General features: G+C 50.1%; 1 protein-coding gene and 1 long non-coding RNA gene across 11 annotated transcripts in view; one reads left to right on the top strand and one right to left on the bottom strand.

Annotated features, from left to right (window-relative positions):
* Positions 1–1126: 1126 nt before the first annotated feature.
* Positions 1127–8982, bottom strand: LOC102548465 (uncharacterized). Its single transcript, XR_015640453.1, has 3 exons — positions 8755–8982; positions 3491–3569; positions 1127–1352 (listed from the first exon to the last, which is right to left on the bottom strand). It is a non-coding gene; the product is annotated as an uncharacterized LOC102548465 (long non-coding RNA).
* A 323-nt stretch (positions 8983–9305) lies between these two features.
* Tfdp1 (transcription factor Dp-1) overlaps positions 9306–25542 on the top strand; it is a 38819-nt gene continuing 22582 nt past the window's right edge. For 3 of the 10 annotated variants that reach the window (NM_001436581.1, NM_001436576.1, NM_001436580.1), the window contains exons 1-2: positions 9362–9478; positions 10174–10248. Coding sequence is in view for 5 of the 10 variants with exons in the window: in NM_001436576.1 (NP_001423505.1) it covers positions 10237–10248 (12 nt within the window). In the remaining 5 variants the exon portion in view is untranslated. Of the gene's footprint in view, positions 10084–10173; positions 10249–25542 lie in introns of all 10 variants that reach the window. The other 7 variants (NM_001025718.2, NM_001436577.1, XM_087588729.1 and 4 more) reach the window with 5 other exon arrangements.

Genomic DNA, 25542 nt, shown 5'->3' with positions numbered 1-25542 from the left:
GTGTTTATGCATGTGTATGTATATGTATGTGTATATGTATATATGTGTGTATATGTATGTGTATGCATGTGTATGCATGTATGTGTATATGTATATATGTGTGTATATGTATGTGTATGCATGTGTATGCATGTATGTGTATATGTATATATGTGTGTATATGTATGTGTATGCATGTGTATGCATGTATATATATGTATGTATATGTGTGTATGTATGTGTATATGTATGCATGAAACCTATCTTTTGTTTTGAGACAAGATGTCTCTGTGTAGCCCTGGCTGTCCTGGAACTCAATATGTAGACTAGGCTGGCCTAAAACTCACTGACCTGCCTGTCTCTGTCTCTCAGGTGCTGGGACCAAAGGCTGGAGTGATTGATCATGCCTAGCCAAAGCTTATCATTCAAGTGTCCATTACTAGTGCTAGTGAACAGTGTTGCATAAACACCATTCTCATCTGTTCCTAGAACACTGTCATCGGTGCAGACTCTGCCATCGCGAGGAGTGATTGCCACATTTCTCGCCACTGACAGTGCTAGTGTTACTCTGAATTCACGAATTCTAATAGACTCACACACTCCTCATCCTTTTGTGCCTGGCTTATTTTACAGTGCAGTGTTTCCCAGCTCCACCCATGCTGTAGCACCTGTCGGAATGCCGTTCCCTTATATGGCTGAATTATAGCCTGCTGTGCGTGCTATGTTCCGTTTTTAAAAATCCCGTTTCTGTCAGCGACAGGATCTTTCCATCTCTTGGCTATTACAGCTAAAGCTTCAAGGAATATTTTCATAAAATATCAACATCCACCCCATGTGTGTGTCTATCCCTCTGACGTTCCATGGATGGTCCTATGGTCGGCTACCTTTGTATATCCAGGATAAACTTCAAACGGTCATTATTTGATCAAAGGCATGAGTGAATCTAGCCACTTTAAAGGCCCAAAACTAAGGGAACTCCATATCGCACAAACTCAAAGATAAACCCAGAGACCCACACCAATACGCATAAACTCAAAAGACAAAAGCAAATACATACATTTAAGTCATCAAGAGAGAAGTGATTTGTCCCTTGCTAGTAACCGTCATAGGGTTGGCATCTCTTTAAAACATAACGACCAGGAGGCAGTAGGGCGGAACACTTTAATTCTGAAAGAAATAAAAATAAACCTTGCCAATCAAGAATTCTGAAGTTGGCAAAGCTGCTTTTGGAAAGTAAGGGATACGGGAGCTGCAGAGACGGCTCATTGGATAAGAGCGCTTGTTTTCCCAGAGAGCTAGATCGCCCCTAGGTGGCTCCCAGTTGTAACTGCAGCTCCAGGGACTGCAGACCCTCTTCTGACCTCTGCAGACACCTGCACACATCACACAGACACATAAAATGTAAAAGCAAGCTACATAACATGACATTCTCCACATTAAAAGTAAAATGCACAAGAACTTCATATTTTTGTCGTTGTTTATGGTGGTGGTGGGTTTTCTTGTTTGGTTTTTTTGTTTGTTTTTTCAAGACAGGGTTTCTCTGTGTATCCCTGGTTAGCCTGGAGCTCGCTCTGTAGACCAGGCTTGCCTGGAAATCAGAGATCTGCCTGCCACCTGACTCTGCTTTCCGAGTGCTGGGATTAAAGGAGTGCTTCTTCACTGCCCAGGGTGGCTTGATCTCTTAATTAAAAAGATTTCTATGGGGCTGGAGAAATGGCTCAGCGGTTAAGAGCTCCGACTGCTCTTCCAGAGGTCCTGAGTTCAATTCCCAGTAACCACATGGTGGCTCTCAACCATCTGTAATGAGGTCTGATGTGTATGAAGACAGCTACAGTGTACTTGTATACATTAAATAAATAAATCTTTAAAAAAAAGATTTCTATGTATGGGTATTTTGCCCATACATGTATGTATGCATGTGTACCACATGTAGGATTAGGGCCCATGAGGGCATTGGATTCCCTGGAACTGGAGTTACAGTCGTGAGCCACCATGTGGGTGCTGGGAGTTGAACCCAGGTCCTTTGAAAGAGCATCAGTGCTCTTAACTCCTGGGTCATCTCTCCAGCCTCATGCTGGTTTTTAGCTCCTTTTTTTCTTTCTTTTGAGATGGAGAGTCTAAAGTCTGGAAGTTACTTTGTAGCCTAGGCTGACCTTGAACTCATGACAATCCTCCTGCCTCAGACTCCCAGATGTGAGAATTTCTGATGTGGGCCACCATACCTGGCTTTTACTCTTTTTTGCAATAGAATTTAAAAGAGAAATGCATGAATTTGTCAGTTGTATAAACGACTAAGTTGAACTAAAATACAAATTGGCAGCGTGATTAAAAAAATAAACAAACAAACAAACAAAAAAACCCCCAAAAAACCAGACCCCAATACACTCTGACCATAAAGACTTAGGGTTCATGAACACCTAGAGGCTGAAGAAGAAAGGACGTGGCCGGTCATGGTGTAAAAAGATCAGGTGCTGAGAGAGCTGACTCACCCACGTGATTTAACAATTATAAATATACAAGCACCAAACACCACAGCTCCCAGGTAGATCAGCAGAAGGGAAGGCACAGAGCTTTAGAATAGTCTTCACTGCCTACTTCAGTACTGAAAACAACCAGACTACAGCACCCGTGACTTAGCGGAGATGCCTAACAGTGGGACATGGGACCTGAAGAGGCCACCTCTTGGAGCGAGGCAGGACCCCCAATGGAGGGATAAGGAGGATATTAACACACCTACAAAACTTCTGTCCCCAAGTGTGTCTTGTCTAAAAGAAATGCAGGGACAAAGACGGAGCACAGACTGAAGGAATGGCCAGCCCGATTTGAAACCCATCCCATGGGCAAACAAACACCAGTCCCTGACACTATTAATGATACTCTGTTACGCTTGCAGACAGGAGCCTAGCATGGCTGTCCTCCACCCAGCAGCTGACTGAAACAGATGCAATTACTCACAACCAAACATTGGTTGGTTCAGGACTCTATTAGGAGTTGGGGGAAGGATTGAGGGCCCTGAAGGGCATGGGAACCCCACAGGAGGACCAACAGAGTCAACTAACCCGGACCACTGGGAGCTCTCAGAGTCTGAGCCACCAACCAAAGAACATACACTGGCTTGAACGAGCGCCCCCTGCCCCCACACATACATAGCAGATGTGCAGCTTAGTTTCCATGTGGGCCCCCAAAAACTGGAGCAGAGGCCCTCCTTTAAGGTGTACCCTGACTGTGGTATCCTTTCCTGAACAGGGCCACTCTGTCTGGCCTCAGTGAGAGAAGATATACCTACTCTGAGAGAGACTTGATGTGCCAGCGTGGGGGCATACCTGGGAGGATTAGAGGTACCCACCCTCTCAGAGAGAGGAGAAGGGGATGGAGAATGGGGGAAGGGTCTCTGTGAGGAGGGTACCGGGAGGGGGCAGCATTTGGGCTGTAAATGAACAAATAATTAAAAAAGAAAACTAGATTGGTAAATGATCACTGGATCCAACCAGCTGCTACAGGTCATGCTCACCTTGTCCATAAGAACGGCTTTGTTCTTAACTCACAGAGGTCCTCCTCCAAGACAGGGCAGGGTCTCCAGCGAACACTCCCTGTATTTTGTGAGGTAAATGCTGCTGATTGATCAGTGAGCTCCAGAGGGCGGCCTGTCTCTTCCCCACCCCTGCACATCTGCCCTCAGATGGATGACAGGATTTGGACTCTGGCCGGCTGCTTTTACAGCAAGCTCTGTCTACCCACTGTTTGTCTCCTAGGCTCCTGTGAGGCTTCTACACTTGGAATGTCCATACGACTGGCTTAGGAAATGCCTAGGATATTAACAAAGCACACCTCCGCTGGCGTCTAAGGGCATTTCCAGAGACCCGAGGGCTCCGACCTCCGTGGATTCATCCCTCAATTTGGCATCATATATGATGGCATTATTGAGAGAAGGCAAAACGTAGGTGGTAGGGCCCAGTTCGAGGAAGCAGGAAGCTGCAGACGTGTCCTTAGGCTAATCTCACCTTGACTCCTTCCTGCATCCCCGTTGTGGAAAAACAAAACAACAACAGAAACCCCCTACCTATCACAGGTAAAGAGGCACTGTACAAACTGGGGTTACCAGTGAAGTCCAACTTGGTGACCCCATGAGTTATACTGGAGTTACCTCATGAGTACCTTACCAGTAAGGGTTACGTATGGCAGCTGTGACCCTGTAGGGGCGTGGAGGTCTTTGCACTCACAGACGTGCAGTAGGGGAACCTGGAATGTTAAACAGTTGTTCCTTCCAGGGAAGGAATGTAAAACCTGCTTCACGACCCGAAGGCTGGAGTGGACGTGCTTTTTAGCCCGGTGACCTTTGCACAATCTGCGTGGCCAAAGGCTCTCCCACACCAGGGATCCTCCAGACCCTTCTTCTAAACTGGTTGTTCTCAGCCAATCTATGAGACCCATCTTTCCGAAAGGTGTCACACATAGTCAATCTATAGAACCCATCTTTATAGAAAGACAAAGTCTATAGAACTTTATCACACAAAGTCTATAGAACCCATCTTTACGGAAGGTGTCACACGAACCCTACAGAGTCCTTGTTGAGATCTGATTTTAGCTTGCTTTGTTTCTCAAAGAGATTTAGATTTGCTCGGTTGTACACGTGGGGTTGAGCTAATCTCCACAAGCAAAGTTTTCACCAAATCCTTCTGTGTTTAAATGAACAACGTAAGAGTCAGACTCCACGACCGGGTCATGCTAAGTTGAACAGCTTTCTTTTTTTTTTTTTTTTTTTTTCTTTTCTTTTCTTTTTTTCGGAGCTGGGGACCAAACCCAGAGCCTTGCGCTTGCTAGGCAAGCGCTCTACCACTGAGCTAAATCCCCAACCCCTGAACAGCTTTCTTGTCTCCTGCTGTTCATCTCTCTGCTGCCTGTGAAGATCTCAGTGATAACCCCCACTTCTGTGACCCAAAGACTGTGGCATCACCAAAGCCCACCCTAGTTTTCACCCCTGGAAACAGGAGATCTAGAGCTCATTACACAACTTGCAGGACGCTCAGTGAATTGAAATGTGTATTTCCCAGGTAGCTCTGTGGATCATGGTCTTTTCTAGATAGCTGGGCTTATAGGAGGCCATCTTTCAGCTCAGGGAGAGGATTTTTTTTACTTCTTTTTTTTCTTTTTTTTTTTTTTTTTTGAGTTGGGAACTGAACCCAGGGTCTTGTGCTTGTTAGGCAAGCGCTCTACCACTGAGCTAAATCCCCAGCCCAGGGAAAGGATCTTAATGCATCTGTTTTCAGGGACTTCCTGAAGCCCTGGAGTTGTTTACTTCCTGTTATTTTAGGAGTCTTTTTTTTTTTTTAAGTATTGTGTTCTATCCTTGTTTGTTTGTTTCATGTAAATGGGTGTTTTGCCTGCAGGTCTATCTGTGCAGCATGTGACCGCAGTGCCTGTAGAGTCCAGAAGGAGGCATCAAATCCCCTGGAACTGGAGTCACAGAGTGTGCTGCCTTGTGGATGCTGGGAACTGAATCAGGGTCCTATGGAAGAACAACCAGTGCTCTTAACCACTGAGCCATCTCTCCAGCCCCAAGAAGGAGGAGGAGGAGGGGGAGAGGGAGGAGGAGAAGGAGGAGAAGGAGGAGGAAGAGGAGGAGAAGGAGGAGAAGAGGAGGAGGGGGAAGAGGAGGAAGAGGAGGGGGAGGAACGAGGAGGAGGAGAAGAAGGAGAAGGGGGAAGAAGAGGAGGAGGAGAAGGAGGAGAAGGAAGAGGAGGAGGGGGAAGAGGAGAAGGAGGAAGAGGAAGAGGAGAAGGAGGAGAAGGAGGAGGAGGAAGAGGAGGAGGAGAAGGAGGAGGAGAAGGAGGAGGAGAAGGAGGAGGAAGAGGAGGAGGAGAAGGAGGAGGAGAAGGAGGAGGAGGAGGAGAAGAAGAAAAGAAGAAGAAGAAGAAGAAGAAGAAGAAGAAGAAGAAGAAGAAGAAGAAGAAGAAGAAGAAGAATTAGAATTTTTGGCTTGCTCAAAAAGATTTAGATGTTCTCAAGCTAAACACAATCACACCCAACTACAAGAAACTCGGCAGGGTATATGTGACACCTTCTGTAAAGATGGGTTCTGTAGATTGCTGTAGGAACAAAAGCCCAGCCCTTTGCAAGAACAGCAAGTGCTTTTTAACCTCGGAGCTCTCCCTCCAGCCTCTGCTTCCTGAATCTCAGGGCCTCTTCCCTCAGAACATTAAGGCTCTTTCCTGCAGGAAGGAAATGCTATACAAGGATCCCGTTTCTCGTTTCTCTCTCTGCCTCCCAGGCAGAGATCGCTCCCCTCTGCTACATTCTTCTTCCACCATGGTATTCCACACACATGCGTGGGGCCAAAATGACCGTGAATTGACACCTCTGCAGCTGTGAGCCGGGATAGATCTTTCCTCACTTAAGTTGATTCCGTCTGGTATCTTGTCACAGCGAAGACAACAGTAAGTGACATACATGTCGGAGAGCGACATACATGTCTTAATTGGAGCCCATAGAACTCTAGTGTTTCCTGGTCACTAATCAGCCAAGAAACAGGTCTGCCTATGGTAAATTATAAGCAGAAACCAGGAAACCAATCCAGTTTAAGATATGCCCCCCCCTCCAAACAACCCATTCCACCTGTCCTGTGGCTCCACTGTTTAGTGGCCAGACCTGACTTTCACTCTCACCACCAGTTTCTAACTCCGGTTGATTTGGCTTCCAGAATGCGTTGAGGACCTTCTGCATCCTCCAGCAAATCGAGTTAATTGCTCCCCGGAACAACCGCATGTTGAAGGCTGTTGGCACGGAAAGCCATCCCTTGTTAAATATACACGAGAGGCAGATGCCACTTCCCACTGCAGAGGCTGGCATGGTGTTTCCCTTTTGTTTTCTCCGTTACTGGGGTAGGGGAGGAGAGCTAGAAAATGGGAGGACTCCTGGCCATTCGAAGGCTCCCATGCATGATTTCAATTCTGACATGTAGAACCACGGTTAATTAGACGCCTGGCTGCTTAAGGAGGTGGGGCTTAGCTGAAGTGGTGGGAGCAGGTGTAGTCAGCATAAAGGCAGTTAATTGTAAAGCCATGCAAAATAGGGGTGTCCGGTAATAATATGTTGCACATTACTGAGTGAGGCCTTTGGTCTGTGCTCCTCAAAGGTCTTCATAGATGCTAATTAGCCCAGCATTTGATACAGCTCTGACCTCTATATTACTAATCAGTTGGCTGGGGTTATTCTGCTCTATCCAGACACACATCATCGAGTGAGGAGAAGAGTCTCCAGTGCTAGCAATCAATCCCAGGCCTTACACACTCAAAGTTTTTCGGATGGACTGGCAGATCCAGATGCTTACAGCTCTTTTCCCCGAGAGCCAAGGGCCTATTGCTCCAGGCTTTAGAAGCTAAAGACTTACAATTCGAGATACTGAAGTTGGAGGCTTAGAGTATTCTGTGCCAACGACAGCCATAACACTTGGCAGCTACTCTAATCCTAGCTTCCATCAACGGCAATAGGCAGTGTCTGCTGGTGCGGTGGCTTTGCATGGGTATTGGGTGCTGGGAACTTATGTGTGGAGAACTTCAGTTTTCAATCCTAGAGCACGACTGTTACCCGATAAGGCTGGCCCGCTCCGCTCCCTGGAATTCTTCCAGTGGCCGGGACCCACGTCTTCACGTCTCTGCCCCTTCATAGCCTTCTTCAGTCCTGGCACTTTACCTTCTCTAAGTGTCTTCCCATTTCTGTCTGTCGCCCCACCACCTGTGTGCTGCTGCTCTGGACCTGTTTGCTCCCCAGAACTCTTCAGACTCCCCCTTGCTGCTGTCACTGCTCTGCTGATGCTCTGTGGTTTATCTCTTCATATTACCAGTCTAGCTTGTAAACCGTCACCTGAGAGGAGTTCCTATTGGATGAAAGACTCTCCCAGCTTACTGAAAAAGTTAGCCAAATAGCTTGTTTATATAGTCAGAAATGGGGTGTGGCAAGGATGTTTGCACCAATCACAGCCTTTCTGCTCAGCCATTACAGATGCTTCCCCCTCCACCCCACCCCCACCCCCTCCCATCCTGGGTGAAGATGGTTACTAGAGCTTACTAAAGCTTGTGATGGTAAGAGGTCTGGTGCAAGCTATTGAGATACTCATGCCTTGGGTATTGCCTTCTGGAACGGTAGCTGTGCTTTAGCAATAAGCTGCTGTGGTTACAGTGTTGCTTCCTCAAAGCAGCTGAGGAAGAGTTCTAAACAGGACAGCAGCTTGAGGACTGTTCAGTCAAATGCTAACTCGTCTGACCAAGGAAGCTAGGTAATAGAGAAAGATCTGTTTGGGAGTCAAATTTGGCTTCTCCACCCCTCAGAATAAAATTTGGTCGCTCACATTAACAGTTGTCTGATAGTACTGAACAGCGCTCTGGTCTTTAGTCCCATATGCTTGGGAAAAGTTGGGTCATTTTATCTGAACCACTTGGACTGATTTGCAAGCCACAGTCTATTCTTCTCCCAGGCTCTCCAGCTTTAGTCTTACACATACATACACACACACACACACACACACACACACACACACACACACACACCTGTCTTTCAGGCTGCTCCCTCTGACTGCCCAAGTTCAGGCCCTGTGGCTGTGGAGGTCAATAGTTGAGCAGAGGTGGGGGATCTTGTCTCTGCATTGTCCAATATGCATCCTAACAGCCTTTACTTTGTTCTGTATAAATGTACAAGACTCCTCCCCCTGTGGTGCACATGCAGGTACTTTAAAGCACGCTCAGAACTGGTCATTTTTTTCCCTTGTGTGTACACACTCACCTATTCTTTTCAGTGTGCAGGCATTAAACATAGGTATCCATATTTGTATGCACAGAGGGTTCTCTTCTATATATACGTCCAGGCATGCACACACACGACTCATACTCCATGAATACACACGTGTCTGTATAGCGAGACTATGGATATACACAGGTGTGCACACATCATCCTTTCCCTATGTGTACATGCAGGTATGGCACACACCACAGACTTTTCACCGTTGGCGCGCGTGGCACACACACATACACACAGAGGCAGACACGTGGCCCTCTTCTCCCTGCGCATGCACACAGACATGCATACAGTTGGCCCTTGGTGTACACACACAGAGGCGCGCACACACGTGGCCTCTCTCCGAGCGCACATGGAGGCGCGCGCAGCGCTTTTCAGCGTCGGCGGCCGCCACACGCGCACGCGCGCACAGGTCCCTCCCCTATCCCAGGGCGGGTAGCACCGGCGAGAGGCGCGGGAGATGAGCGGCGGGAGGAGGAGGAGGAGGAGGGCGCCGAAGGCGCGAAAAGGCGCGCAGGCGCGCTGCGCGGAGCGGGCCCGCCGCCGCCCACGTCACCGCGCCGCGCGCACGTCACGCCGGCCCGACGCTCGGCCCAGGGTGAGCCCGCGTCCCGGCGCCGCTGGCTCAGGGCAGGGACCGCCAGGGCCGGACCTCCGGGCCGGCGCCCCCGCGCCCCCGTCGTCCGCCCCGCGCGCCCCGCCGGCCAGCCAGGTGTGGCGGGGGCACCGGCCGGTCGCGGCGGGAGGGCGCGGGCTGGGCGCGCGGCCCCGTTCCCGCCCCAGCCCGGTTCCCGCGTCCGGTCGCATCCCGCCCGCCGCCCAGCCTCAGCCCGGAGTCGGCCTCGACGCGGCGTGGCGTGGGCGGCAGGCAGGGGTCCTGGCCACCCTCCGGCTCTGTCCGCGCCAGCGCGCGAGGCTGGTGGCCGGGCCTAGTGACAGGTGGGGCGGCCGGGCGGCCGGGAGCCCACCTGTCAGAGTGGTCGGCGGCACCTCGGGGTCTTGGGCAGCCCCGGGGCCTGCTGCAGCCCGGGCAGAACCACGCAGTGTCGTGTGCCTAAGTGGGGGGCCTTGTGACTCGGTGGGGCCTGTGGTCAGGCGGGGCCCGCGTGCCCAGGTGGGGTGAGCCTGACGGCTGCGCCTCGCTCCGCCAAGGGGCCGGGGTCTGGCCCCTCTGCGGGTGGGAGCTGCTGGTGCCCGCAGGGAGCATTTCCATTTGGAGAGGTGACTTAAAATCCCTGTGTGGGACCTGCTTGGCTAGCTCTCCTGTTGGGATTGTGCAAGAAAGGCCCCTGCTGCCTGGAGGCCTGCCTCGTGCTGGTGGGGAGATGTTTCCTTTGAAATGCGATGTGCGTTAAACTTCTTTTTTTTTCATTCTCATTCATTACTCGTCCCCTTCCTTTTTACCAGATAAGTCCGGTTTCTTCTGTGGAGGGTACGCAGTTAAAGCCTTGATTTCCTGGATCTGGTAACATGGCAAAAGATGTAAGTATGAGTTCTGCATGCTGCAGACATGTTAGCATAGCTCGCTGCAGTTCTCTCCCTTTATTTGAGAGTGGCCATACCTGCGTGGCAGTGGTTTGCTCAGACATTTTACAGGCAGGAGCTGGGATGGAGGTGAGGGGTGGCCAGTCAGTAGGTGGGTGCCTCCCCTCCGCACAAATGTTCTTTGTCATCTGAAGCCTGGCACGTTTTTTTTTTTTTTTTTCTTTGTGGTTAAGATGATGATGTCTGGATTTTTCTTTAATCTATCTAAACCGCTTGAATACAAAATTTGTGTTTGAATGCATCTCCCAGTTGAAATGAACGTGTGAGGGGGGTATTTTGCTAGTGGGTTTCCACGAAGGAGAGCTGTCAGCATGCAACTTACGATGCATTATGCATGAAACTTAACTTGTTTTATGTAGTATGTAAGACCGTAATTCCACTTTGATGGGTTGAATCCCAACTACTTGTTTGGGCACATTTTTCTCTCAGAAAGATGACGTTTGGTGGTTAATGAAACACGGAAACGCTGGTTGGTTAAGCTTCGTATTTACTACAAAGCTACTGAGCATTTGAAATTTCTTTTTTGAAATGGGTACTGACAGTTAGGCTTTTAGGGGGCAAAAATACAGTCTGTGATTTTGGTCACATACATGTTCGCAGTATTACTTTATAACTCCCTCCAACACTGATCGTGCCTGTGCCAGTGTTTCAGCATTCACTGTCCTTTGACTATTAGATGAGTGTAATTTTCTGTGCAGCCCTGAAAATGCAGGCAGATAATACCACATCAGCTAGACTTGTACCCAAGTGCACTGAAACTGTGGCGCAGGTACCGAGTCTTGTCCTGACTTAGAGGCCCAAGGATTTAGTCATGCCTAGTGGCCCACCTGGATCAGACGGTGTCCGTCTTATGGTCATCAAGCACTGGACCTGCTCTTGGGAGTCGAGTTCCACCCTGAGAGACCGTGTGTAGGTCACCTGAAGTCACAGCTGTATGTGGCGTGGGGCTCGATTTCGTTATGTCTGTTGTTTGCCTGCCTCCACGTCCTGACTCTTCCCCCCGTGTGTGCCTAAGGAGAGACGTGCCGCTCAGTGCGTGCCCACAAAGTAGCTAGGTCTGGTAAACGGTGTGTAAGCAGGGCACTGGCTCCCGTGCCTTCGTTGAGACCCCATGGCCTGGTGTGGTTTCGGGGATCATTGCATCTTCTTCAGTGATCTTCAGTGAGTCAGCATGCTCCAAGTCCTGTCACCTCAGTTTTGCATCATGCACTCCTGTGTGCTGTGTCCCTGGGGAAGGGGTGGGTGGGTGGGTAGACACCATGATGGCAAGTGGTCAGGATGTCCTATCCAGTGGAGAGTGTGAGGCCAGCTGGTTTGGGGTTAGCCATTGTGGTATGGTGAGGCCAGTGCTGTGACTGGGTAAGAGCGCTGCTGCTTTGTCCCTCCACAAGTGCGCACAGACCTGGGCAGAGGCGAAGCGGCTCCCCCTGTTCTCTGGCTGGAAGTGGGGGTTGCAGGGTTGGGCCTTCCCTGTGCTTTTTCAGTAGGATGCAGTATTGGGGTTTGGAAAGGGACTTTGTAACCTGTGCTGAAGGGTAGGAAAGAGGCACCACTGGAGCTGTGTAAGCACTTGATGCTTAAGACGAACTCTGGCTGTAAAGTGCACTGTCGACATGGGGCTCGGAAGGCCATGACGCTGGCGAGAACAGAGGGGCAAAAGTCACGCTCTAGGTCTCAGAAAGGGCAGACAGAAGACAAATAGCTTAGGGGCTTTTCTGCCCCTGCTGGTGCCCAGGCAGAGCATCGAGTATGTTGGGCTCCCTGTGGACTGTGGGCTATGGAATGGGGCAGGCAGGAGCTGGCAGACGAGCAGTGGTAGAGGGGTGGTCTGTGCCTGCAGGTACTCGGGGTCTTTCCTGTGGTACTGTAGACCGTTCATGGGGACAGCATGTGTGCAGGTTGGGCCATGAGAACCCTGCAGTGGGAAGAAGCTAGAGAGGCCTCATACGAGCTGGTGTGTCTTCATGCACTAGGTCGGTGCTGACGCTCGCTGCCTGGGGAGCTGAGCTGTCTTACTAGGAAGATAGTGTTCTTGAATTTGTCAATCATCAGAAAAGTTCATCCGCAGAGATGTGCCTAGAGGAGTGTTTCCTAGGCGATGATACTGACAGTGAAGGTTAACCATCAAGTCCATCCCTTGTCAACCTGACAACAGACCCACCATTTTGAATTTTAACATTCCATCCTTGGTCCTCAGAGGCTCATCTCCTAAGGCAAAATCCTTTTAGTCCATTGGTAGGAGCCCTCCAAATCTTAACATCTCTAACGTTGTTCAAGAACCGTAAGTCTGGGGCCGTGGAGACAGTGCGCATGCCAGACCTCAGTACTTGAGTTACCTATGACTGACTTACGTGGTAGACGGAGAGAGCTGACTCCCATCAGTTTTTCTCTGATTTCCCTGTGTTCTCTGTGCACACGCGTGCACGTGCACACCCAAATAAATCAGTGTAATAAAACAAAGTGGAGAGGTGGCTCTGAAAGACACAGATTGTTCTTTCAGAGGATGCGATTCCCAGAGTCTTCATCAAACAGCTCATAACTGCCCTCGGCCTCAGCTCCTGGGGATCTGACGCCTCTGGGCTCTCTGGCATCCATATGGCGTTCTCCTATAGATTCATACGTGTGCACATGCACACATACAGAAATAAAAAAGATAAATCCTAAAGATTTTTTTTTTTTAATATTTTATTTACTTTATGTATGTAAGTACACTGTAGCTGTCTTCAGACACACCAGAAGAGGGCATCAATCCCATTACAGATGGTCTTGAGCCACCATGTGGTTGCTGGGAATTGAACTCAGGACCTCTGGAAGAGCAGTCAGTGCTCTTAACCACTGAGCCATCTCTCCAGCCCAAGATTTTTTTTTTAAAGGCAGATTTGTTCTTTCTCAAGACTCAGTAGCAGAGGCTAGACCAATGCAGAACCAGAATTCAGCAGGGCAGGCACCAACCCTGGCAACTCCTGGGGCTTTTGTCTTGGGCTTGTAATGGAACCCTCTGGGCTGTGGCAGACTTGGGCAGGCAGCCTTGCCCCTCTAGGCCCGTGCCTGTAGCACTTGAGGCCTCTCCGGCCAGCTCCAGTCTCTGCTTGCAGCTTTCCCTGGCAAATGTTCCTTGGTCTGGTCCTGAGAGGTTCTGCATCTTGAGGTCTCCATTGTGGCTTAGGCTTTACCTTCCCAGCTTCATGCACAGGTCTCTCTGCCTCTTGGCAAAAATGTCCTCAGGACAGTGTCAAGTTCTGCTGCCATCCTGAGACAGGTGGCCCTTCCATGGCTCCAGTGGCCTTTGGTATCTCATCAGCTAAACTTGGGAAAACACTTCCCTAGGCGGTTTTCTCTCGATGGTGTGCTTAGTTCAAGATCCCTCTTTCAAGTGAGTTTTCATCTTAAAGGGTGTGTGCGTGCACGCAGGCATGAGGACAAATAGGGCAACTTTGTGGGATTGTTTCTCCTTGTCTCTTACGGCCATTCTGGGGACTGAAGTCAGGTTGTAGACTTGCTTTTACCTCCCAGCCATCTTGTCTGGAGCTGGCATTTACAGTGGTTGGACCTTTCAGTGAGTGAACCTCGCCCTTGGCATGCTGTTCTCTTTCTTTTCTTTCTTTTCTCAGGTGTTTCGAGACAGAATTTTTCTGTGTTAGCCCTAGCTGTCCTGGAACTCACTCTGTAGACCAGGCTGACTTTGAACTCAGATCTGCTTGCCTCTGCCTCCCAAGTGCTGAGGCCCTAAAAGCCTGTGGCGCCCAGCCTTGAGGATGCTTTTCTTGCCTCAGTGTGAGATTTCCCCTTCGTTGTAGATGCTTTGTATCTTCCTTATGTGCAGCTTTAAACTCATGCATGCTACCCACCTGTGTGCTCCGTTTTACCACCTAAGAGCAGTAAGCAGTAACCATGCCACAGCCTGGATGCTGTGCTGGCCTGAAATCTCCACCAGACAGCTTAGTCCGTTATTTTAAATTTAGCCTCACTTAGATTTTAAGGGCATGGGCAGAGCACGGCCAGATGGTTTGCCAGAAGGTGACACAAGTGGCCTCTAGCTCAGTTCCCAATAGAACTCTTGCTCTCTGAAACTTATGAGCCCGGCCTTCAGTGTCCACATTTCCATTGTGTTCTGGTCTTTTCGGATGCTTGTCAGAATGGCCTAGAAGTTTTGCTTAGAGCCTTGCAGGATTCCTTTATATCATAGACCTGCAGATCATGGATCACGGTTACCGAGGAAGTGCCCCATGCCTCAGTTTTCCATGTTAGTCACGTTTCTCATCACTGACAAGAGCGAGCAACTTCAGCGAAGGAGGCAGCCATGGTGGCTGGCTGGTCACGTTGTGTGCAGAGTCAGAAAGCAGAGATGAGTGTGGGTGTCGGCTGGCTGTCTTCTCTGTCCCTCCGCATTTAGTGTAGGTCCCAGACCATAGGACGGGTGGTGCTACTCACAGTCAGGGCGGGTCCTCCCAGAAAAGGGTCCCACAGAGTCCAGAGGAGGGCTCACGTGGCATTCTGAATCCAGTCAGCCTCACGGGGAAGTGAACTGTCACAGTTCAAACAGCTCCTGCACTGTTAGTGCCTAGTTTGTTCCCTCGACTGCTTTAGAACTGGGGACAGTTGCCACTGAGCAGGTGGATTCAGACGGGAGAGAAACTTTACTGCAGTGCAGAGCAGCGATGCCTGCCTGCCTGCCGCAGCCTCTATCCGTGGACTGTGACAGCAAAGGCCACTTGCTTCAGCTTCCTGTGCTAGAATGTCTACTTGTGATGTTGAGGAGGGGTAGAGAACAGGACGGACACGTGGTCTGCTGGGTTTCCATGTTCCAGGCTCTTCATAGTGAGGGGAGCGATGCTGGGCCGCATGGCCAGGTTTCAGCAGCTCATGCTCAGAGTAGTTTGTTCAGGAGGGCCTGTTGATGATAGCATTCTGGGAAGGGGGAGACTGGACTGTTGAGGTGTGTGAGTACCTGGCCCTCTTGCCGTGAACATTGCTGGGGTTCTTTGGCTTCTAGGATCGCCGTCTTCTCAGATGGTTAAAGAGCCATTGTGAATTCTAGGAACGGTGATGATGTGTGTGTACACCTGTATATGTGTGTGCATGCCTGTACACAGGTAGTAGTTAGTGTCTTTGAGGTGTCAGATTTGTTCTAGAAGATGGTATGTGAGAGAGTTGGAAAGCACCCATTTTAACTTAGCCTCTCCAGTAACACTGCTTTAAAAGTCACGGAACTTGCTTAACCCAATCTGTGAAATAATAAATTGCATCTTGTACATGGGGAGTTCCAGGTCAGTTAGAGCTACAAAGCAGGACTGTTGTCTCAAACAAACGTAGAATTTAGAAATGAAAATTTCCTCGCGTTTTCCCTTGGTCTCCCACTTTTGCATCTGTTTATAAATGTGCAAGAACATACCTTTAAAACGTTTTTTAAAATGTTACCCATGTTTGCTTGCCTGCACACATGTGCAGACGCCCTGTCATCTAGAGGTCAGAGGGCAGCTTTCAGAAAGTAGATCTTTGTCCAACCATGTGGGTCCTAGAAGCTGAAGTCTGCTCATGGGCTTGGTGACCAGCACCTTCACCCTCCGAGGGTCTACCCTGAACTTGAGCATCAGAAACGGGTGATTTGCGGGAAGGGTTTTCCTTTGTGTTGTCACAGCACTGGAGGCCGAGCCTGGTGCTCTGCCTTTGCTAGGTTCTGTCACCGAGCTACACTGCCAGCCTTCTTTGTACTTCTGCTTGAGACAGTCTGTGTAGATTGCCCTTCCTGTCCTCGAGTTCAGTCTGTACTCTATCTGGCCTTGAATGGTCCTTATGTTTCGCCCTCCGAGTCCTGGGATCACAGGCTGTTGTCACTCGTGATGCCGGGCTATACTGCTTTATCATGGCCATCATGATTTTCTGAGGCTGGAGCTGGAGAGGTGGCTCAGTGGTTAGGAGCATATGCTGCTCCTGCAGAGGACTGAGGTTTGAGTCACAGCACCCACATGGTAGCTCACTGCCATCCTTAATTCCAGGTCCAGGGATCTGGCAGCCTCTTCTGACCTCCACGAGCACCACGCATGCCTGTGGTGTGCAACATTCTCATCTAAAATCATTTTAGGGCTTTCTAAGGTCCAGGTCTGTGTTAGTGGCTGCACATGATTCAGGATGGTGGCGTATCAGACCATTTCAGCTGCTGAGCCCATAAATAATAGACTCTTGTTTGCTTTGCCTTTTAGAAAAAGGCCGTAGGTTCCGCTCCCGGTGTGGGGTGTGCATGTTGTGGAGGTGGGGGGCTTGTTTTGTTTTGTAGGTGTTGGATGTTGAAACCAGGGCCTTGCGTGCACTGAGTGTGTGCTCTAACCCTTGGGACTTAAGTTAAGATATCTAAGGTTGCCTCTCTTGCTTTAACCCCGCAGTCCTATATGTGGAAGAAGACAGAAGGGGAGAAGCTGGGGGTTGGTCTTCAGCCTCTGCGTGTGTCTTGGTGGCTGAGTACGTCTCTGGCCTGGTATGCTTTGGGTCAGTCCGTTCATTGAAAAATGATTTCTTGCTTTAGAACATCTTCCAGCAGTCTTGCTCCTACCTCACCTGTGGCTGGAAGACAGGCATCTGCCTGGCATCACCTAGGTAGCCTGAGTATTGCTGTGTACAGCTTGGTGGGCTCCCTCCATTTGGTGCCTGGTGTGGTCCCCTGTGCACATTCACAGCTGAGGAGGAAGGCAGGTGGAGGACTAAACTCAGGAGCTGCTCTTGGATAGGAAACTGAGGTCAGTGCTGTTAAATTTCTTTGGAGGGTACGGCTTTCAGAGTGCAGTGCAGGGAGGTTTAGGAAAGTGGCAGGGACTAAGGCAGCTGAAGTTCTGTGCTGTGGGCCAGCCGCTTCCTGCCCTAACTATTCCTGTGGTAATTGCTTTCTGTGCCCTAGCCGTCCACCGCTGTACTTCATTCTCCTTCCCAAAGCTGCCCTGTGACACTGGGAAGTGAGACTTAGAGAACCTGGACAGTTAGCTACCTGGCAGCTCTTCCAGGTCACTGTGCGTTTGGGTCTGTTGTGTAACGAGAAGTATCGTTTGAGTGTCTTCGCAGGAGTTAGGTTCCTGTAGGAAGTTGGTAGGATTTGAGGCTGTGGCAGATCCTTGGCCTAGCTGGATCTAGGAATACTAAATCTGTAGTAGTCACCCTGCATGCACATAACCTTGGAGACAAGGGCTGAGGCTGGGAGAGAGCCCTGAACCCAGCTATATGTGTAGCAGCAGAATTGAAGGTCATTGGGGTTGGGGGGCCTCTGGGAGGAAGGACGTGTCAACACTGTTGTTTTCTAGGTGAGTACTCACAGGGCTGACGGGGGTCGTTCCTGTCAAAGAAGCTGACTGGGTCTGCCTGTCTGGCTTAGTGTTTGTGCCTGGGAGGAGAAGATGGCAGAGACATGCTTGTGTGGGGGATGCATGACTGTTTGAACACCCCTCTACTCTGTTTTGGTAGTACTGGGAGTGGAGACGAGGGCCTCACCATGCTGGTCAAGAGCTCTGACTACTGAAGGGCTCTTCCTTACACAGTGCTCGTAATTCCTCCTGATCCTGGCGCCTTCTGCATCTTAACCTTGTTTAGTTAGAATTCATGTGGGTCTTCTGCTTTGCCGGCTCTTGGTATGCTAGCCCATTCCTCTCCCTTCTCCAGACTGTAGGAAGTTCACATCTTATTAATATTCGAGTTTATTTCCCAGCCATCAGATAGTTTTAATAAAGGTTTTAGATTCTCCCTGAGGACATGGATTCTTGCTGCCCATTGGAGGTGGGAGCTGCCCTGGTCGATTCTTCAGAGCTCTCTCAGCCTGGGCCATGGCTTTCAGACCTGTTCTACTCTGGACATGCTAACTTGCTCTCTCTAAACCTGTCCCCCAGCTGAACATTTCTGCCTGCTCTCTAGGAAGGGAGCCTCTGCTCCATGGACCCTCTGGTAATCTTGGATGGCTTAGCTTCTTCTTCATGTATCCAAACCCCACCAGATCTTGATGCTGGGAAGAGAAATACATCGATTGCTTCATCCAGTTAATCAGGATTCAAGTGGTACTGAAGGAATCAGAAAGGCCAGTAGTGGGCATCTGGGATCATTCCCCAGGTTGCTATGGGATACCGTGCGTGATCTTTTGTTGTTGTTGTTTGTTTTGTTTTGTTTTTCATAAAGACTATACAATCTTTGGGTAAAGATTTGTGACATTTTATGTGTATGGATGTTTTTCCTGCGTGTATACAAGTGCACCATTATGTGCCTGGTACCTGTGTGGGCCAGAAGAGGGCACTGGCTGTCTCTCAGCCAGAGCCGTAGGTGGTTGCGATCTGCCGTGTGGGTGCTAGGAACCAAGTGCAGGCTTAGTAGGTGTTTACCCGAGCCTTCTCTCTGGCCCTTCCACAGGCACACATGTGACAGCCCTCAGAGGTGTTTGGATGTGTCCACGTGCAGCGAGGTCTTACGCCAGTGCACTCACACTGTTTCTTGATGTTCTAGTCAGGATTTTGCCCTAGGCCTTTTCCTGTCAGCAAATAGGAGCAGGTGGTTGGTATTCTTTATTTAATTTATTTATTTATTTATTTGGTTTGGTTTTCGAGCTAAGGATTCCCCTGCATCAGCCTTCCTGACGCCAAGATTACTAGTGTGTACTGTCACCACTGGCTCTAATAACGTGTGTGTGTGTGTGTGTGTGTGTGTGTGTGTGTGTGTACACGTGCGTACATGCATGCATCTGTCACACCTGTGTAGAGGCTGGATGTCTGCTTCTATCATTCTTACCTTTTTTTCCAGACAGAATCTCACTATGCCGAGTTGGAACTTGCTGTGTAAACTAGGCTAGCCTTGAACTCAGAGATCAGCCTGTCTCTGCCTCTTGAGTGCTGGGGTTAAAAGCCTGTATGACTGTACCTGGCCTAGCACCTTATGAGATAGCCTTTCTTTTTTTTTTTTTTTTTTTTTTTTTTTATTTCCTTTTCTTTTTTTCAGAGCTGGGGACCGAACCCAGGGCCTTGCTCTTGCTAGGCAAGCGCTCTACCACTGAGCTAAATCCCCAACCCCGAGATAGCCTTTCATTTTACCTGGAGTTTACTGACTAGCTGTAGACTTGGCTGGCCGTCAGGGTCTTCCTGTGCCTACCTCAGTGGGATCTGGGAATTCAGTCATCAGGCGTGCATGGCAAACGTTGTGGAAACTTGTGGAAGCTAGTTAGTCACTTGGATATGTCATCTTTTCCTGGAGGTCTTCAGGTTGGCCTTCATTAGGTGCCTAATCACATGTCCTTTCCGATGAAGGAGTTGGAGTGGTTAATGTCTGACATGGATCAGAGCCCTCTTTCTCTCTCCATTTCGTCTTTGAGATCTTTCAGGTTGCCCAGGCTGGCCTTGAACTCCTGGCCTCAATCATCCTACCACTTCTGGTATAGCTAGGACTTTAGGTATATGCCATCGTGCCTGGCTTCTATGTTTTTTTAATGGTTCTTTTTGTGATTCTGGGGACTGAACTCGGGGGCTTTTGCATGAGTTGGGCAAGCATTTACATGCCTCTTTTTTTTTTTTTGTTTTTTTTTTTTGTTTTGGTTCTTTTTTTTTTTTCGGAGCTGGGGACCAAACCCAGGGCCTTGCGCTTCCTAGGCAAGCGCTCTACCACTGAGCTAAATCCCCAACCCCTACATGCCTCTTTTAGTAAGAAATATTTATTTGACCAGTTTTCTGCCATTTTCAAATGCTGTTTCTGCCTTCACCCTTGAGTCATCGTCTGTTTGGCACTTGCAGAGGGCATGGCTTCACGCTTTCCTGAGTGAGGTGTCAGGGTCCTGAGAGCAGAACTTTTTCATACACTTTCAGGTGTCTGCAAGGCCTAGTTTGGGGAGTTCCAACTCAGGACAGCATCTTTGAGGCCTTGGGGCCTCAGTTCCATTTGAGTCTTTGAGTTGGGGATCCCCTCAGCTCCCTTCCTGTTGACCTCAGCATGGATGCTCTTGCACAGCCTCTTTGTCCTCGTCCTCGCTGTTTTCCACGGGGAGCATGTTTGTGATGTTGCTCCACGTGTGGTGCCTTCGTGCTGTGGCCCGCAGCTCTGGCACAGACCTGGTGAAGACCTAGATGGCTCAGAAGGCTGGGCCCCATGGTTATCCAGAATCTACAGCTCCTTCGCTCCGTAGGTTTGGAGCTAGGGGTTGGTTTGTCCAAAGGAGAATTTTGGCTGGCGTAGGGTGGCCTGAGCCTCTAGAAAGACTCATTGTCCTGGTGGGGGGTTCTGTTTTCTGACTGGAGGAAGGATACCCTTAGTTTCAAAGGCATTGGCTCAGGCAACTCGTCAGGAGAACAGGACAGACAGACAGATGTGTGGGTGCAGTGAACTCAGAACTCTCTTCTGCTAGACATGTTCGTCAGAAGGCAGTTGGTGGGTCAGCCCATGCACAGGCACAGGTGACCTCCAGAGGTGACAGTGGCTCCTAGAAGGCTGGCTTTCCAGATAGAGCCTGTGTCAGGCTCTACTCAGGTACCTCAGGGCTGCACAGTTCCAGCTAGGCAGGCCTGTTGTCCAGCATTGTGGGAGTTAGGAAAATACCAGAGTATGGTTTCAGGAATCACACTGTCCGTTGCTGTGGGGGGATGTCTTTCAGGTTAACAGTGCATTAAGAGGGTAATAAGGCATCACTCTCTAAGAGGACGATGGCCACCAGTGCTGCGTACCCGGTTGCTGGAGTGTGGGTGTTGGGGGAAGCTGCTCCTGAAGAGCACCCTCTGGCCATGGTGTGCAGGTCTGTGCACTCCTGGGGAGAGTCCCCTCAGATGAGCCCTGGGCTGTGGCTGGGGGCAGCAGTAGCCCAGGGCATCTCTGCTTTCAGTTTGCATCTGCTCTGCACAACTGCAGGGCTGTGGTTACAGTCACTGGCGAGCACTCTGGGCTGTCCTGTTTGTGAAAGCTGGCTACTGGCAAGCACCAGCAGCATTTGGTAAATGAACAGAGTAACGTGTAGGTCTGGTAATTGCTGTTGGTGAGTTGGCCGTCCATCGTTGACTTCTGGAAGGGGTGGCTATGGTCATCGTGGTCATTGTCTGCTGCTGTTTGTACTACAGGCCTGCCTAGAGCGGGACAGAAGAGACAGCCAGTGTCAGTGGGTGTGTTTTTAAAGAAAGGTTAATGTTCTCTCCCTGGAAGTTGGCTGGGCTCTAGCTTAAAGGTACTATGGGAGAGCAAAGACCAGTGTAATTGCTTGGATGTCTGATGCACTGAGAGAGGGGGCAGAGGGGTGGAGAGGTGCTGAGGACCTTGTGAGTCATGTTGCCACCGACTGGGTGCCACTATATAGCCCTGGGTGTACCTGGGGTGACCCTGGAAATGCTGTGACCTCTAGAGTATGTGGTTGGTGCTCACTGCTGTTTTCTGCCACATTCCATCACAGTAGCATCTGGCCTCTCAGTGCTCTGCTGTGGCCCTAGTTTGAGGGGAGGGGAGCTGCAGCAGGTCTTCCCCCTGGAGTCAGGAATGACAAGCACAGAAGGGTCTGTCTCGCATGGCAACCACTCTTGCTGTTGTGCTGTGTGGCAGTGTCATAGTTCACCTACTGAGTGGAACCTGCATCCGTGACTTTCTGTTCCAGGGAAGGCTAAGGATGTTTTCTGCTCTCTGCTGTCTTGTTGTCATTGCCGTGGTCGGTCTGTTTGCCTCACTGTTCTTCGTAAGCACCTCCGGGCAGGGTGGATCCAGCAGCTGGAGTGTATGCACACGAGTAGGACCATGCATTCTGGTCATAGAATCCCAGAGCTATGGTGTGCAGTGTCCTCCCTATGCAAGCCTAGACCTGTTCAGGTCCTTTCCAGATATGGTTGCTTTAGTCACCTGGTGCTGTAAGATAGACATCCTCACAAGCAAGTGGCTTAAAGTGCCAGTGTCCGTTCATCTATGGCCTTGTGCCTCTGTAGGTCAGGATTGAGTGTTGTGATTGAGCACTGACAGATTTGAAGCTGCCTGGAGTCTCATCGACTTCTGAGACAGGACTCTCCCCTGTCCGCCACAGGCTGCTCACACATTCTTGTGACCAGGCTGCCCGCTTCCCAGAGAGAACATGCTGACTGCAAAGGTCGCACTAGCATTTCAGCTGCCTGTGCTATAGAGTTCAGTCCAGTCAGGCGAGGAGGATGGGAGACATCTGTCCCAGTCCATTTGAGCTGCTGTAATAAAGATGTAATGAAATCTACTTGCAAACCCAAGATCAAAGGCAGATTTGGTGTTTAGCAATGGCTTACTGCTGCCCTTTTTTAAAAAAGTACATTGAAGGTAGATTTATTAAGGAAAATTGAGAAAAAGGGAGGCTCCAAGGGAGTAGTTTCTTGTGGTGAAAGGGCAGCAGCTCTCTGGGTGCCTCTTGTAGGACCCTTATCTTATCACAAGGCTCTGTCCCTCAGCTTCACGATGTCCTAAATGTCCTAGCTCTCTACTTGAAGACTGCATTCAACACGTGGATGTGGGAGGCGGACATTTAGGCTGTGGCAGATTCTTCTAGGAGGTTGTGCTCCACTGTACACTGTGGTCTGGGGTCCTGCCTTAGACATAGCAAGCTTTCTGGCATGGTCAGCTCTCTACAAGAAGGTTACTGGTCTCTAGTGTCTGCTAGACAGACTGTTGCTGGCCTTCAGATCTCTATGAAGAGAGCCCACGGTGGCTTTGTTTTCTAGTTTCCTTTATGGACAGGAGAGCTTGCATTTCCTTTTTGATGTTGACACCCGTGTGTTAGGAAAGAGTGGCCTCTGCCCGTGGAACATTGGGACAAGCTGCGGTGGGCCTTAGCTGGCTCCAGGAGCCTTCTGGTGTGTCTTTTGGGTCAGATTTTATCTACTGATCTCAGGCCCCTACTTGAAAAAGGAGCTGAGAATAAAGCTGTGTATTTACTGCTGGCTCTGGAAAGCAGCTCGGCGCGAAGCAGTGTCATGAAATCGTACCCAAAAGCCCGTGGTTCTCAACCGAGGGCAGTTTTGCAATCTGGAGATACTTTTGTTTGTCATGCTGGGAGGTACAACTGGCAGGTACTGAAAAGTAGTCAGGGGCGTTGAACTCACTGTAGTGAAGGGTAGCCCCTCCAGGGAGCGACCCAGGGGACCCTGTGGGGTACAGGTACACATGGCAGCTTTCTGAGCCAAGTGACAGAAAGGCAGGGCATCATGGGGGCAGGGGGCTTACTTGGGATTTGGGGGATACAGTTACTCTTGTTGCAGACATGGATGGATTGCTGGGGGGACAGACTTTAAGTTTGGCAGTCCTCTGCCTCACTGCTTTCTCTTGGACCACAGTTTCATGATTACCTTTGAGCTTGATGGCACCAAATTGAGACTTGTGGAGAAAGTCTGCCTGTTCGCTACATAGCTGACCCAGCACAGGTCCTGCTGGCTATTCCTGGCCAGTGAGCTCTATAAGGCCTGTTTCAGGAAGCAAGGCTGATTTGGAGGACCGACCCTGTTGGGCTCAGGTGAATGGTTAAGCAGACCATCTGAGTCTCTAGATGTCAAGCTGCAGTGAAGCAGCACCCACAGCTGAGATGGGATGGTGCGTTCCAGTCAAGCCTGAGGTGACCTTTGAGGGAAGAGGAGCATAGCATAGCTGAGGAACTTCCTGGGTAGCCTGTCTGCCCTGCCTACATCTACCTCAGAGAGGTGATCAGTATCGTGGTAGATGTCAAGCTCGGTTCTGGGGCTGGAGAGATGGCTCAATGGTTAAGAGCACTGACTGCTTTTTCAGAGGTCCTGAGTTCAATTCCCAGCAACCACATGGTGGCTCACAACCATCTGTAATGGGATCCCATGCCACTTCTGGTGTGTCTGAAGATAGCGACAGGGTACTCGTATATAATAAATCAATCAATCAGTCTTTTAAAAAACCCAACAACCTTGGTTCTGTGAGTGTTAACCTAATGAAACTTACAGACACAGACATGGTGGTGCTAAATCCCTGCACTGGGTTGTCTCTTAGCTGCTGCGTTCCTGGGTAGGACTCCTGTGTGGTGGACCTGAGTTCCACTGAGGTAGACTCTAATGGACAACAGAGGTGATTCAGCCTATACTGTCCACACTTGTCTTTTCTGCCGGTGACAGCAGATGCTGCTGCTCTCCCAGGCCCGCCCCAGTATGCTCTGCCCTGTCCCATATGGGTGGTCAGGAAGGATACCTGAATGCAGCTCTCCTGTAGAACATAAAAGCCATGTGTGGGGAGTTGGGCGGTAGTCAGTGGGTGACAGGATGATGAAGCCGGGTAACGCCACGCACCTGCTTGTCCAGTATGGGGGTGAGCCTCCTACTTGTTCAGATCCAGCCCACTGTGACACATGGAGGTAGATATAGAAGTAATGGTGTGTTGTGACTGTACCAGGAGCCCCACCCCCTCCTAAGCCTATGGTGCTGAGGGAGCCTGGGAAATGAACACTGCTTTGAGCTATAATTGCTAAAACTGGGACTCAGGGTCACTAGACCTGTTCCAAATCTCCAGGCTGCATCTACCTGGGCTGACCTGGTATTCAGCATGCTTTACTCACTGGCCCTGGGGGCTTGGCCTTTGCCTCCTAGCAATTCTCTTCCTCCTGGCCTGGCCCACCTGGTGTTAGCCCCAGCCTGCCTCTGTTTAGCCTCCCTAATGCGGCTGGCTTTGGCTTTCGGCTTCAGAACATCTGTTGGCCTTTTCCGCTCAGCTTTAACATCCTGGTTTACCCACCTGGCTGTGCCCACCTGGCCCTAACCTCTGTGGCCTCAGCCTCTCCTGCATTTCCTTGGTTTGACTCATCAACTGTAGTCATCTGAGCCTGCCGGCCACTCTTCTTTCCTGGCTCTTGGCTGTGGACCTACAGACAAGGCCTCATTCTCCTGCCATTACGCCCGCAGGTCTCACCCATCCTGCTGTAACTTCTCATGCCCATCAGTGGGTTTTAACCTCCTAATCTTCTGTTTGCTCTGGGCTAGGGGACCTTCCCTGCCTGCTGTGTTTCTAATCTCCTGGACTTATTCTACTGGCCGTCCCAACCTGGTCCTCCCAATTTGGCCCTTGTACCTAGAGTCATGTTTAAGCATTTGCTTTTTCATTGTGGTAGTGCTGGTGTTGGAGCCTGGAGCCTTAAGCATGGCTGGAAGCAGCTTCTCTCCCACTGCAGTGCAGGCCTGTTAGCTTTGGACTGGGGGCTGTTCCCCATCAGCCTACATTGGCTTCTTCTCCACTTAGCTTACCTCACACAGTTTTACCCACTGGGCTCATGCTGTCACCAGGTCTCATCCC

The sequence above is a fragment of the Rattus norvegicus genome, chromosome 16 (assembly GCF_021556685.1).
Source record: "Rattus norvegicus strain SHRSP/BbbUtx chromosome 16, alternate assembly SHRSP_T2T, whole genome shotgun sequence".
Lineage (NCBI taxonomy): Eukaryota > Metazoa > Chordata > Mammalia > Rodentia > Muridae > Rattus > Rattus norvegicus.
This window is presented reverse-complemented; position numbering and strand designations above follow the sequence as displayed.